The following is a 15,504-nucleotide window of genomic DNA, read 5'->3' as shown; positions in this document are numbered from 1 at the left end:
ATCTGATACTTTAAATGCTGCCTCCAAAATTATATTTGAATACTGCTCAGTACCTGGTTTCTTTCCAACCAAACTCTGTAGTTTCTAATTTTGCAATGTATCGAATTCAAACTCCTACTTACCCCTTTTTCAGTCTACACCATCCAGCAGGTAGTATCTAGCGCCTGCTAATACACTCCTATGCTTTCAAGCCCAGCCACACAAATCTCACAGACTGCATACTGTTGCTAATCCCTTTCCTAGTTCTAAATCAGTGCTGTCCAATAGAAATATAATGTGAACCACATGTGTAACTTTAAATGATCTTTAGCCACATTTAAAAAAAGCAAAAAGAATTAGGTGAAATTAGTAATACATTTTATTTAACCCAGCATATGCAGAATGTTGTCATTTCAATATGAAATCAGTATAAAACTTTACTGAGACATTTTACAATCTCTTTTTTTGGTTCTAAATCTTCAAAATGCAGTATGCGTTTTACACTTACAGCACATCTCAATTTGGACTAGCCACATTCAAATGCTTAACAACCACATGTGGCTAATGGGTGCCAAACTGTACAGCCCAGCCCTAGCCCTTTGAAGAGGCTACCTTTTATATCTAGAGCACCATGCTTCCATTAATTTTTTTAACCAATTTCATGTGGAGCTTTAAATCTCTACTAAGAACCCACAACCTTTTTTCATCAGAGTTTGAATCCAGTCGGCTTTAACCCTCTCACAACCATTTCCACATGCTCTTCCCATTGGCTGTCCTAGCTCAGTGTACAGTTCAAGTTCTGCCCTAATATTTGATGTTATAGAATCCAATAGTGAGAGGCAGCATGACATTATTATTCGGGAGGAGGTTGAGAAGCACTGACGTAGGAGTTAGGAATCCTAGTTTGTCATCCCAGTCTGCTAGTGAGCTTTCGGATTTTCCATAAAATACTTTTTCTGTGCCTTCTGGGGATTAAACTAGATTTTTAAGATTTCTTCCAACTCAGAGGATCTAACTTAAAAAAAAATTATTCTTTGGAGGTATATTATTTTGAGATTTGGTCCAGAATCCTGTTTATTTATTCCCGTGTTGTATATATATTTGTAGTTACCCAGCAGTTTGTCTTATCTTTTTACCACCTAAAGTGTATTTGTTTTAAGAATTACCACACCTTGGCCTTGTTTGGCTACTGAGGATTATGAAGTCATGTTATGCACGTAGTAGGCTATCAGATATTTTTTATAAGTTCAAATAAACACCAGGTTAAAAAAATTCCCATTTATTTTCCCCAACTCGTCAGCCTCCTAAATTAAGTAATAAAATAAAACAAGCACTTTTCACAGTATACCTGACTTAAAATCCTTGTTTACTGTGACCCATTTAACTTTTTGAAGGGTGTTTTTCCAAGAGCAGTTGGCTGCGATCTATAGTATAAAGAGGCCCATGAGTGAATTATTGAAATCACATGAAGGCCATCAATTGCAAATTCTATTTCTCTTAGTTTAAGTAGCTAAAAATGGAAGATGTAGAAAAACAGGAGATAAGCCTACTACATTCCCTACTAGTGCTAAATCTTTAAATTATTAGTCAAACAGGGAAAAGGGAATCATTTTGGAATGCAGTGCTCTGGATCAGTGCTTTGTCATATGTGACAGCGGAAGAATATTAACTAAAAATAGCTGGACAAGTGGAGAAACCTTAGGCTTTGTAATCTTAGCCCTGAAGATTTTTTCAATTTCTCTTCCTCTGTGAAAAAGAAAACCCCTATTACTACTCCCTTTGTTCTTAGTAAAAATTGAAAATAACTGATTTTGAAATTAAGTAAGCCAGTATAATATAAAACCATCTGTATGCTCAGTTAGTCCCTTACTTAAAGTTCATTAGTGGTCTATGTATATTAAAGGTCCTCATCTGCTTTTGACCCCACTCTGCTTAACAGATCTGCTAGTGTTATGGGGCAGGGGGGGCGGGGGGTCACCGGCACGTCCAACCTGGTACTCACTGTGTTGCCACTAGAGTGAATACCTACTTCCTTGCTTCCCTCAGGACCGGGCAGGAAAGAGCTGCTGTACCTACATTCTTAAGTCATCTGAACATATTCCACTCCATACAAAGAGGCAAAAAGTTCCATTGCTTACGTTTTTCAAAAGGCAGAGTTTGACTAGAATTTTTGATCAGTTATAGTAGTTCTTTTTTTGCTTCTTATAGTTTTTTTTTCCAAAAATAACTTACTTTAAAAACAAAGATTAATTTTTTCAGCCAGTATCTGTTGCATATCTCATTTCTTGCTAAGCAGTGACACACCTTCTCTGTTAGGGCTTGCAATCTTACTGAGATGTTAAAAAAATAATCATAGTACAAAGAAAATCATAGTTAAATGCTTAACCATTGTTAAGTGCTTGATTCTGTTTGTACTATGATTTTTTTCATCTCTCAGTAAGATTGCAGGCTTCACCAGAGAAGATGTATAAGTGCTAATTTATTAGCAAAATGCTAAATGAGTGGCAAAGACATTAATGCTGTAGAAGTTTACACAAAGATGACCACAGAGTGGGCAAGAATGGTCATGGAAAGCTTTGTGGTGAAGACAGAGAGGGAAGGAAACTGGCCACCTACCTACTGCTGCTACATACATCCTCACATTCAGAACCCTGCTCCACACCTTACCCTGACCAGGTCCACCTCTGAGGTGATGATGACAGTGGCCGGGAAAAGGGGAGAGACCACCCAGCTTTGCACCTGTGGCTATAGCATGGAGGGAGGAGGATGAAGTGCTCTTGGTACCTTCCTGTTTGAAGGTTGCCTGGTCATAAAAGGAAGCCATAGGTCTGGCCTGGTCTGTGTGCTGCAGATGAGCTTTAGCCCCATCCCTTAGTAGGGAAAGCTTTAGCAAGAAAAAATGTATTCCAAGCATTTGAAGCTGGAATGCAAGGCTTTTCTTCATAGAAGATTATTATAAGTGATTAGTTTCTGATTTCATACACTTGCATTTAACAGGCTATTGTGAGTTTAAGAAGTTATTCATGATTTATATAATTTTTTTCTATAGGAAAATGCTTATTCCTATTCCAAGAATGACTCAGTTATAAATTGGAGCTTATTTTCAACAGTGGTTTCAACCCTGGTTGGACATTACAATCCCCTGGGGAGCTTTAAAAAAATACCTATATGTCCAGCCCACGCTTGAGTTAGACTGGCATTGGCACGTGGGCATCAGTATTTTTTAAAAGCTCCCTAGCAGGGTCTAATGTGCAGCCCCAATGGAGAACCACTGATCTGTTGTCTGGGATTTGTATTTAACAAATTGATACTACTTTTTGATTAATTGGGTTTCACTCCTAAGTCATTATCAATAAATTTGTTCAGTACCTAGCTGACAAGAATTCCTAGTATATATTTCTTGATATATATAATGTTTAATTCTGAGAGTTTTTAAATAGCATTTTCCAGGCAGTAAGACCAAGCAATTAGTGTGAAGTGACAAATCAGAAAAGTGCCCCAAGTTTACACATGAATCTAAGCCTATGCTATATATAAATATGATCAAAGCCAAGTCTACATCTGCGTGCACAAGTGTGTATGCATAGGTGTAATCATTCTTTCTAAAAGCCTGCAGTTGGTAACTGTCATGAGCTTTGTCTTTTGATTTTATTCCTGTATTGTACTAAGTATACGACCATGTTCTTGAGGCTTATCTCCAGAAGGCATATTTATTTCCTTTCCAAGAAAAGTGGAAAATACATAAGTAGTAAACACTAGAGCAGATACTCCCTTTAACCCGTATTATGTTAGTGAAGAGAATCTAATTTTTAGTAAACAGAATCTTTGACACAGTAGCAGCATTATTTAATATCAAAGTGTAAAAATGAATTTTAATCTTTTGAGAGCTAACTTATTAGAATTAGCTGGATTGCTACCCTTAGTAACCATAGCCTCCAAATAAATATCAGTACATATGGAAAGGAGGTAATAGGATAGATTATTTGAAATTGGAGCTGTCTGGGAAATAAGAACACTGTATCTGTATAAGCAATCAAATTAATAATTCTGCCCACTGAACCTGGGACGTAAAATTATCCTCATTCTGAGCAAAGAAGCTAGAAAAACAACAGCCCTAATTATGTGAGTGATTGCCTATTGTGCAAAAATGAGAGAAACCTGAATTTTTAAAAATCAGCTCAGTCTAGTGCTATAGGTATTGCTTTAGTCTCTTGGATATTATCTGTTCAGTATGTTGGTAATATGAGGCAGTGTAACCTAAACACCTATATTGATTTGGAAGCAGTATAGATCTTCTAGCCTTTGTCTCAGTTTTTCTACTTTAGTGCTCTTGGGGGTAGTGTTGTTGAAATTAGACATTCAAAAATTATCAGAGAGTTTCCTATATAAAATGTGTCTAAGCACCAAAACTGTTTAATGATTTTTTTTTAAGTGTTTAAAAATATAGAAGGAAAAAAGCTATATCACTTTCAAGCTTGTTTGTAATATCCAAAGCTGTAGTTATTTTGTGATGAACATACGCCCCAAGAACATTTCCAAAAGTATATAATAATTATAGTAGTAAGAAATTTCCTTTTATGTTTCAATTTTTATAACATAAATTTATTATTTCCTACTTATTTTCACAAGTTTGGTTTTTCAAAATAATCCTTAGTAAATGACATATTTCTGTAGGTCCAACTGAATTCTTTGCTCACATTGGGTTTATACATTTTTTGAAAGTCTTCCTCTAATATACAGGATATTGTATATAGTTTTCTCATGAATGCTTTTCATTTAATTATTATGACATCAAGTAGTGAATCTAAAAGGAATCTTGAAAATTCCCAATGATATTAATGCAGTTTAATTCTTTATCTTTCTCAAAGTAAGAAGTAATGAGCTTTTGCTAAACTGTTCTACCATTCTTTAAAACTAGAATGACAAAAATAACATTTCTATCATAAATTTTTACAGATGAGTTTGAATATATCAATGAAAGAAAAAATATATACTTTTTCTTGTTTCCTTTCACAGGCAGCGATACCGTCTTTATCCAAGTTACACTGCCCCATGGCCCAAGTTAGTATATTTGGTTTAAGACTCATAATTTTCGCTTTGGCTTTATAGATTAAACCAAATGTAACCTTTCCTGCTAAAACTCTTCTTGGGTCTGGCAGTATTGGTACCTTGCTTTGCAGCATCTTAGAAGTGAGGCCTTCACTTGTGCTATCTTTTGATCATAAATGATTTGCTTAAACTTACATATTTTTCATGCTTTTTGTAAAATCTTTTTTCTCTTTTGAAAGAACATTATTATATGGGTGGCTTCCACATTTAACCATTTCTCATTTCCAACTCTGGAGTTCTAAACATATTTTAATGCTCAACTTTTAAAAAAAAGCAAGAGCATGCATGCGCATATGAGAATGTTGGCAGCTACATGCAGTGTCTAAGTCACAAAATATACTTAGCCTGGGAACAGCACAGATTGTAGGCAAATGACTATTATTTGACTTCAGAACAGCTATCTTATCATTGTACCTATCTGTATTATATAATCTAAATATTTATCACTGATAAGCAAAATAAAGTTCCAATGTAGGTATTTGCTTTTAATTTTAAAGTAAACTAACAATTCACCAAACTATTCTATAAATTTTAAGCTAATAGACTGTTTTTTGTTGTTCTTCATACAAATGATTTCAGAATGTGTACAATGGAAAATATTCTTATAAGCTAAATTAACTTACATAGTCTCTTAAGAAAAAAGGTAGGTGATCAAAATGTTGTTCATTTAAATAATATCAATACACAAAGTACTCTTTTTAAGTTCTATATTGTTATAACATTTAATTGGCAAAATAAAAACTGTCAATGTTTAAAGGAGAAAAAGAACCTGCCAAATATAATTTTGAACGACCATTTAAGTGTTTTTTCATATCTTTTTCATTGTGCTGATAAACTAGTTAACAACTTACATAAATGTTTTTCAAAGTGTAATTATTTATATGCCTATATTAAGTCCTTGTCATTATAAATGTCTGTAAGATATGTTACAGTTAGAGGCTTTACTTACCTTTTTGGTGCCAGTTTATCAACTTATTCCTAAATCAGGTTCACCAGATTCTAGCGTAATTTCTGTTTTTATTATCAGCACTGCCTCAGTCATCTTAAATACCTCCATCACAATGAAAATTTTTGGATTAGAGTATGACAAACCTGACTTTGCTTCCCTGCCAAGGAGAATAATATCTAAGCACACTGAGGAGAGACCCCTCCACCAGACACTAGATTCTCTCCCTGGCACCCTTTGAGGGGATTGCTGGGAGAGACATTGGAGAGAGTGGTTAAGATCAGAAACTATCCCCAAGGACTATCCAGTGAAGGCAAGAAAATTCTGTACTAATAAAGTCAGAGGAAAAAATGAGCCCATCAACAAAGCTTAACAAAAATTACCATTCCAAAGGTTTTTAATAGTTTGCTGTCTCTCCCAGAAATCTGAGACTCAGATCCAAATAAAAAATTCCAGTAATAGGTTAACAGTGGGAATGTTATTTTGTTCAAGAAACATAATAACAGAGTATCTTAGGCAGCTTTTTTCCTGAAAATTCTGCTAAGAAATTTCTGCATGCTTTTATAGCAGTTTGCTTTAATAAAGGAAATACTATTGGTTGTTGATTTATTGAACTGCTTTTGATACTTCTGTACATTTCTTTTAATAAATATAAGCAGTTTCCAAGTCTTTTCAGGATTGATAGATGAAATAAAATTCCTGTGAACTTTTCAAAAAATTTAACATCCTACAGGATCTGCTTCAGTATCATCTATAAGTTTAACCAAGAGCACTGATGAAGTGCCTGTCCCCCCTCCTGTTCCTCCACGAAGACGACCAGAATCTGCCCCAGCGGAATCTTCGCCATCTAAGGTAAAGTAGAAAATCTTGTTATCTGGAAACTGGAATCATTACAGTTACATTATAATCAATTGCTTGTGTCTGGTTTAGTTCTAACTGAATTAGGTTAATACTCAGAGTATTTGGGCTTAATAGAGTTTAAACAAGGATTAAGTATGGATTTACGATGCAGTAATGTTTATTTCCTTTCTTCTGAAAGCAGTTTTTTGGTAGGTTTTCAAAACCCTTGTAAATCTAAATTATGGGTACTGTCAAGAAAAAAGTTTAACCTATAATGTAAGACTAATGCAGTCTCAACCAGTTCTTTGAAAGATACAAGAGAGAAGGAAAGAGGTCTGAAGCTTTATATGAAAGCACATTTTAAATGAAATGGTATCTTAGTGCTAAATATTACCTATCTGAGCCCTTAATAGATGAATGTGACATGCTTTTAAGTGGGATTTTCATGAAAATTCTGGGTCAGAAGAGACTTTAAAGGCCCATAATAGCTACTTTTTCTACCTCTTTGAATTTCTTTCTTTGCCAGTTGTTAACATGATTCAGTGTTCTCAAAGTGTCCAGAGAGCAGAGCACCTGGGCAAGTCAAGACACTCTTTGCAGAATATCATGAAATGTTAATATAGTAAGTTTAAAATTGTAAAGTTGACAGGTAATTTATGTTAAATGGAAATGATCTTATATTAGATTCAATAATAGGTAAGCAGTAGCAAATAACAAAATTTTGAGAAAAATAAAAACTTAACACTGAGGGAAAAATAATTTTTTTAATGAATGAACTGCCGTAACCTCCAATTTAAAACATGGCAAAACGACCTGATCCACATCTAGGGTTCTTCCAATAGCATATTTGAAAACCCCAGCTTAATTCTTAATATATTCATGGTGCTACATAAATTAAATTATTAATAAATGTCTTTTTTTTTTCCCATTTATGTTAGATCATGTCTAAGCATTTGGACAGCCCCCCAGCAATTCCTCCTAGGCAACCCACATCAAAAGCCTATTCACCACGATATTCAGTATCAGACCGGACCTCTATATCAGATCCTCCTGAAAGCCCTCCCTTATTACCTCCACGAGAACCCGTGAGGACACCTGATGTTTTCTCAAGCTCACCACTACATCTCCAACCTCCCCCTTTGGGCAAAAAAAGTGACCACAGTAATGCCTTCTTCCCAAACAGCCCTTCCCCCTTTACACCACCTCCGCCTCAAACACCTTCTCCTCACGGCACAAGAAGGCATCTGCCATCACCACCACTGACACAAGAAGTGGACCTTCATTCCATTGCTGGGCCGCCTGTTCCTCCACGACAAAGCACTTCTCAACATATCCCTAAACTCCCTCCAAAAACCTACAAAAGGGAGCATACACACCCATCCATGCACAGAGATGGACCACCACTGTTGGAGAATGCCCATTCTTCCTGAGTTCCTCTATACCAGGCTGTACATTTTCCTGGCCCCAAATCCATTGCTGGCAATGGATGCACTGAACGTGCCAGCACTGAGGAGTTAAAACGAGAACTCCAAACACTAACGACTCTACTTCAAGATGCAGTATAAGACAATGAATTTTAACCTAGATGTAATTATAAAGTGAAAATGGTGTTCGTTTAGAATATGGAAAGACTGATCTAGAGGAAGTGGACAACTGATTGCACCTGAAAATCAAGTAAAGGGAACTTTTTCCAGCCAGTAGGCAGGAGTCCTCTTTTTGTGAAGTGATCTTTATCATTAAAGGGATGAAAAACACAGTCTAGTGTCCAGCAGGCCCACATGATGACAGTTTTTGTAATTCAAAATATTATGCACTTTTTAAAAAGAAATCTTAAACAGGGATCTTCAAATCCTCCTTTGTTTTCCTTTGCTTTTATTTGTCCTACTTTAGAATATTTTCTTAAAAATCATTCAGAGGACTGTGAGGAAAGGCTGTGGTACCTGACCTTGTTGGAATCAAGGCCCAGCACTGTACTACAGTCCTGTTTACAGATTATTACAGTGAATTGAATGGGTACCGAGGCTTCACCAAAGAGGTACTTTTTTTTTTTTTTTAAGAATAATTATACCGATTTTAAGAGCATTCCCCTACCCACCCTCCCTACACAAACAAAATGTGGTGGTGTTGCCTTCAAACAAGAGAAGTTTTGTGTCATTAACAATGACAGAAGAACTTTTAAAACAATGTAACTGTCAAGTATATGATTTACATTTAGGAGACTGTTAATCTATGCTAGATTGTCATTTTCCCCCCTTTTCCCACAAAAGTTTACTGGTAATCCATGTCATGGCTTGTAGCTGTCCCTCTAACCATACTATGGAAATGCAGTCACCCAGTGTGAAAGGAGTCCTTGCTGGGCATCGCTGACACCGTTCATGTTTTACTAATAGTTGAGTGATCAGCATATCTAGAATTACCTTGCATTGCCTAAATCATGTGTATATAGTGAATGTTATATAATATACCTGGCAGGTCTGTTTTAATTTAATTGAATAAAGATACAAATACTTTGTTTGGCTGGCATATATTAAATTATTATATGAGAAAATGGTTGATTCTTATTTCTTTCAGTTGAAACACACACAAACACTAAGCATAAAAGCACGTATTGTGGTACGCCTTGGTTTCTAGTTCTGGATGTATGTATTCATCTTAAAGAATGATCTAAAGTTGCAGTTTGGCATGTAGGAAAATATTTGGTTAGAATAGGATGGGTATCTTTTAAGCAGAGCTTTGTAAGGTTTTTAATTTCCTAGGTAACATGTATACAGTCTGTTAAAGTTTATATTAAACATTCTACCTTGCTTGAGGTCTTTGCTCTTTCGGAACTATTCGTAATAGAACATCTACCTACATCATTAATATCATAATATGGATTATTCATTAAGCCTATGTACTGATCTTCTGGGTCTAACAAATACTGTGATTGAAATGCATGCAACTTGTTGAAGAGAAAAAGTGTTATTAATCTCCACTATAGTATCTGTGAAGTGTGCAGTATTCCATCCTTAGAGAGTCCTCAGTTCATCAGTATATGCATGTGTCCTCTGAATAATGAAGCAACATTTCAGCAATTCTGTTAACCATGCCATTAGAGACATTTTTAGAAGTGCTGCATCATGGTGGAAACCTAGTACTTTAATAATTTTCTGTGATATTTATTAGCATTAAATGTACATCACAGTAGTACAATATATAGTCCTTTAAGACCAGAGTGTTGGTTGCATCATCATTAAGCAGTCCATCCTGTCATATACTTTATTTATTTGTTAGAGTTGAATTATTTTTTTCTAATATTTGTACCATTCCTATTATGGTAGTCACTTTTCTCTTTGTAAAATGTCTCCTTTTAAAAGTCTCCCCCCAAATTAATTTCAGATCTCCTCTTGTATGCAAAGTGTCCATAAGACCATTCATTCAACAAGTATTTATCTAAGCCTACTTACTAGTGCTGCTACAATTAATCATAATACACATTCCAGAATTTCCATGACTTTTTATTAGACCAGCCGCATCGTCCCTAGGATTTCCCTTTATATGTCTTATGCGCACTTCTCTTTTTAATTACCCCAGCCCCACTCCAAATGAGAACCTGAGAAAAGTCCCATTGGAGCCCATTCAGTATCTCTCTGGCCAGTGTGTTAGCCTTCAACAAGGTAATGACCTCTTTTCAACCTGCCTGATTGTATAAAGAAAAAAAACTCAGATTTGAAGTTCTAATCATACTTCTCCCAAAGGGAAGCATTCTTCTACCCTCGTGGTTCTAGGCGACCGCTTCACTGTGCATCAGCTTTACATGCATTGTGGATAGAGGATATTTTTATTCTGAAGTGTAAAATTTGGGTAAAAATATTTTCTGCAGTGGTAACTGATTAGAAAAGTTCCAGTTGGATGCCCTTAAATGGAGTTGAGAAAACTGTATCCTTGCCTTCTTCACATGTGAAACATTAACTAGCTGGCAAACTTATTCTTTGTAGTAACTAAAATTTCCAGGGACAGGAAGTGGCTGAGAAGACAAATGCATCACCACAAAATTCTGCTTTTGAATTCAGGACATTACAAGACAGTCAATGCAGCGTGACTTTTCCTAAATCACGTTCCAAAATATGGAACATTTCTTTTAGAAATGGAAGTGCTCGTAGATGTTTCATTATCTTTGGATCACAAAATGAAAATATTTCAAGGTTGAATTTACCTAAATGGGCTGATAACCAATATAATAGAAAGGGAGGCTTTTCACATCTAAGTACTTTTAAAAACAGGAAAAGATATGTTTCTAAATTTATTGAAAGACAGGTTATTTACTCTTCCCAGATATCCAAATGTATTTTAAGACTACAAATTATCAGGAAATGTACAAATGTCAAAAGTTTGCTTAATTAAAGGTTGTTGGGTATCAAATTATGTGTTTAGTAGGTTACTGTGCTCTAACAACTCAAGAATGTTTTAATGTATCTGAATTTAGCAAGGAGCATGCCATGCTAATTATACTCCAATTAACAGAACAGTGTAGTGAACCAGTACTATTTCAGTTGGAGGCTATATTATGGTTCTGAATTCCTTAATGTGTTTTTTCGTACATCAAAAATTACCCAAACCAAAAATTAGTTGGTATCTATGATCACAATCTTGTCTTAATTCTCAAATTTAGCTCACATTAGTCATGTACCTCATCATTTGTCCTTTCATGACAGCTTAAATTCAGAGTTTTAAGTGGCTCAGCAAAACAGATAATGGAAATGGGGGGCGGTGTCTCAATTTATTAGTGTTATACATATTGAGGAAAACCTTTTTTTTTCCCTCCAGATTCAGAAAGAAAAATTTAACCATTTATTTCTCGGTATTCTGCTGCTATAGGTAGGTTCACTTATTCTTTTAACCTATATTGTATGACTGTCGTACAAGTGTAGGTCCTATTGTGTTGCACATAAATCTTTACCAGTAAAATAAGCGTCATAGGGTTAATACCAGTTTGTCTGAAAGAATTATGCAGTAAAATTATTTATAAGGGAAGTGATGACTTAGTTTATTTATTCAGTATTTTTCTTTTGAAACATCTCATTACTTTTAAAATCATTTCAAAATTCCTTATACATGAGCCAATGAAATATTTTGAGCGCTAGTTAAGAAAAGCATGAAGTCTATGATAAATCTAAACAAAAGCACTTGTAACTTGTTTTGTAAATTTCATGCCTTATTTTCCATTTTTGACACCATAAAGTGCATTTTCTGTCAACTGTGAGCAAATTTCCCTTTTGCCTTTAATGAAAATAGTGCATTAAGTAGCCAATTGCTGCAAAATTATAAAGCAAGTTAGCTAAAGGTGGATCACATTGGACTACCACTCAAAGAAACAAGATGCATAGTGGATGGAAGTCACATGTGGTGTGGCTTTATAGGGAGAGTGCACCTGTGCCAGATGCATGCCACTTTCCGTAGCTGCCAAATGTGCCTTTAATTAAGAACATCTCTGATTTTTTTCTTCAGATCAAGTCAGCATTTGGGGGCGGGATCAGGGCAGGGGACTTTGGGGTGCAAATATCTGGTGAAACCCACCAGAGAAGAAGCCTTTGTTTGTCAAAGTGACACGAATAATTTCAGTTGAAACGTGTTTATGTATATATATGTGTATTTGCCTTTGTTTAGTAGCACGGTTATTTGCTAAAATAATTGTCCAAAAAATTGCTCTGTCAGTCTTACTTTGATGTAAAAACAAAGTTTGGTCTATACATCTAATATGGCCTTTGTACCTAACCATGTTCGTAGGTAATCTTTGTACTCTGTGTGCAGCAGTATTTGGTTTGCATTCAAAGTGAAAATAACGGCTGTTATTTTTCTGGCATTACTAAGACAAACCGAAAAATAATAAAAAAAAAAAATGCCTTACATAGCCCACAAGTGTATTATTTTTGCATGTATTTATTTTAGAAGGCAACATTTTAATGTCATTAGTGATTCTCATTTTAGCTCATACTTTCCATAGAAATAGTTTGCTCTTAATCATGGTCTTGCTTTGGAGGCGCTTCTTCCTGTATCGCAGTATTATAAAAGAAGTTGAATACTTCCTTCTGTATCAAGCTGTATGATTGTAGTGAGTGGGAGGCCCTTGGGATGAAAATTAGTACTTTAGTGACCTTGGGTGTCACCTGGATGAAGCTGCAGAGGGCTGAGGCATTTGTATTCCATAAAAGAAGTTTTTTTAAGATACCACAGTTCCTCGACAGGCAGGTTTTGCTGAGACCTGCTGGAACATGGCAGCCTGACATTCAGCAGTTCTTTCTAGGTTTGGCATAAAAAGATACAGCTTACAGTTGTACACTGTAAAGAATTATGCAAATATGAGGTCATTCATGGTGAACTACAGAACGTGAAAACTGATGAATCCTTAAGAGATCTAATACCCTTATTTTAAAATTGAAGTAAGTGAGATGACTTAGCCAACATCATGTGACAGTCAGTGATTGAGACCACTGACTCAACTTTGATTCCTGGTATTTGGAGGACTGCTTTCAGGAATAGTCAAAATTCATTTTTTTTTTTTTTCCATCCCTGGTTTAAAGACACAAAATCATCAGTTTGTACAAATTCCATTTGTAGGCCACTGTGAAATCCAAGTATGTATTATTGAGTGTATTCTAGATAATCAATTTGAAAGCTATAGGAAAATAACATTAATATTGATTAGTCCGACCTGATTCCACATTTGCTCTTGAAACATCACTTCTTTTGAATTTTTAACCAGGTGGTGTTTTTTTACTTATTTTAGTCACTAGCTCATCACAGATTCAGGGCACTTAAGACTCTAGGGTTCAGCCACCAGCAGAGCCTACCTTTTTGCAGATAGATGCATGTAGCAAGGAGGGCTTTGATAGAGTACAATTCCAAAAAAGCAGTTTATAGCCATTCGACTATTTTAGGGCTCTTGATTCTTATTGGAGGCAAGAAGAAAACTACAGCCCATTTTTAGAAGCTGGTTTCTCTACCTTCATGACTCATCTAGAAAAGGAAAAATTGTTGTGGTGGAGTACAACAAGCAGGTGCTTTGGAATCACATTTCTGTGTTCACATTCTGGTTCCATGACTTACTAGATGTGTGACTTGGGAGAAGTTATTTAAATAATCTGAGTCTGTTTCTTCATCAATATTTGAGGTCAATAGATCTACTCTTTGGGACTGTTGTGAGGTTTAAAGGTAATATGTATAAAACCCAATGCCTTTCACAGAGTGAGTGCTTAATAGTAACTAAAGTTATGAGGGATATGTTTTCAGAGTTTGCCTGCTTTTAGATATCTTTTAAGAGGTTGACGGTTCATCCTGAAGTTCCCATAATTTGATTCTTTACCATACAGCTTCCTTTGATGTTTACACTTAAATTGGTTTTGAGTGACCTTAGTTATAAGCATTTGTTAAGGGCCCATTTGACTATTCAACAAATATTTATTGTTTCAGGTACAGTTTTGATGTTAGGAATATAGCAATGAACAGACAAAAATCCGTATCGTGGGATTAATAATCTAGTGAGGAAATGTAGACAATAATTAATAAGAACAAACAGATATATGTTAGAATGTTGTAACTGCTATGAACAAAAAAGCAGGCAGGACAAGGTGACTGTGAATGTAGGGGCAGGGGAAGTGAAACCTAACCAGGATGGTGAGAGTCAGCCTCATGGAGAAGGGGACATACGAGTAAAGACTTGAAGGAGGTGCAGGAATGAGACATGCATGTATCTAGGAAAAGAATATGTGAAGTCACAGGGAACAGTCAATTCAAAAGCCCAGAGGCAGGAGCATACTTAATATATCTGAGGAATAGCGAAGCTACTTGTGTCTGGAGAGGAATGACTATGAGTGAGCAGGAGGTGCCGTCAGAGGTTTAATGCGTCCAGATCACTTATAATGACTTTAGCTTCTGTTTGAGAGAAATAGAGCCCTTAGAGGGTTTGAGCAGAGAAGTGACATGATCTGATTTACATTTTAACATGATCACTCTGGCTGCAGTGTTCAGAATAATTCGGGGTTAAGAGTGGGACTAGGGAAGCTGGTCCAATAGAAGGCAGATTGGCCAGGGTGACAGGAGAGGAGGTGGTGAGAAGAGGTCACTGATAGACTGGATGTTGGGTTTAACAGAATTGTCAAGGATAACTTCCAGATTAGGGGCCTAAGCAATTGGAAGGACAAAGTTACCATTAATGGAGGTGGGGAAGATTTGGTTGAAGCAGGCTTGGACATGTTAAGTTCAATAAATATATAAGACACCTGAGAGGTGCCAAGGAGGGAGCTGGAGATGTGAGTCTGGAGTTCGGGAGAGAGTTAGGGGTTGAAGATATAAAATTGGGAGTCACTTTCATAAAGATCATATTTTAAAGCCAGCAGTCCAGATAAGATCACCAACGAAATGAGTACAGACTGGAAAAAGAAGAGATCTAAGCAAAGAGCCCTGGGGCTTTGTAACCTTAAAAGGAGGAGAGAGCCTCCTCACTCCCGAACAGATAGACCAGGAAGGAATGAAGGAGAAAACCAGGAGCCTGTTGCATCCTTGAGGCCTAGTAAAGAAATTACTGATATTTCCGAAGAAGGAAGTGATCGGTGCCTCAAATGCTATTTGATGGGGGAGTAAAACGACTAAGA

At 36.0% G+C, this 15,504-nt stretch overlaps 1 protein-coding gene across 4 annotated transcripts in view; it reads left to right on the top strand.

The window, feature by feature from the left end:
• SOS1 (SOS Ras/Rac guanine nucleotide exchange factor 1) overlaps positions 1 to 9,550 on the top strand; it is a 147,522-nt gene extending 137,972 nt beyond the window's left edge. For 3 of the 4 annotated variants that reach the window (XM_061210679.1, XM_061210677.1, XM_061210676.1), the window contains 3 exons: positions 4,996 to 5,040; positions 6,768 to 6,886; positions 7,813 to 9,550. In XM_061210679.1, coding sequence (XP_061066662.1) covers positions 4,996 to 5,040; positions 6,768 to 6,886; positions 7,813 to 8,304 — 656 coding nt within the window. In that variant the 3' untranslated portion in view covers positions 8,305 to 9,550. The remainder of the gene's footprint in view (positions 1 to 4,995; positions 5,041 to 6,767; positions 6,887 to 7,812) is intronic. The other variant, XM_061210678.1, reaches the window with a different exon arrangement.
• The last annotated feature ends 5,954 nt before the right edge of the window (positions 9,551 to 15,504 follow it).

This window comes from Eubalaena glacialis, chromosome 14, assembly GCF_028564815.1.
Source record: "Eubalaena glacialis isolate mEubGla1 chromosome 14, mEubGla1.1.hap2.+ XY, whole genome shotgun sequence".
In the NCBI taxonomy this organism is placed as follows: Eukaryota; Metazoa; Chordata; class Mammalia; order Artiodactyla; family Balaenidae; genus Eubalaena; species Eubalaena glacialis.
This window is presented reverse-complemented; position numbering and strand designations above follow the sequence as displayed.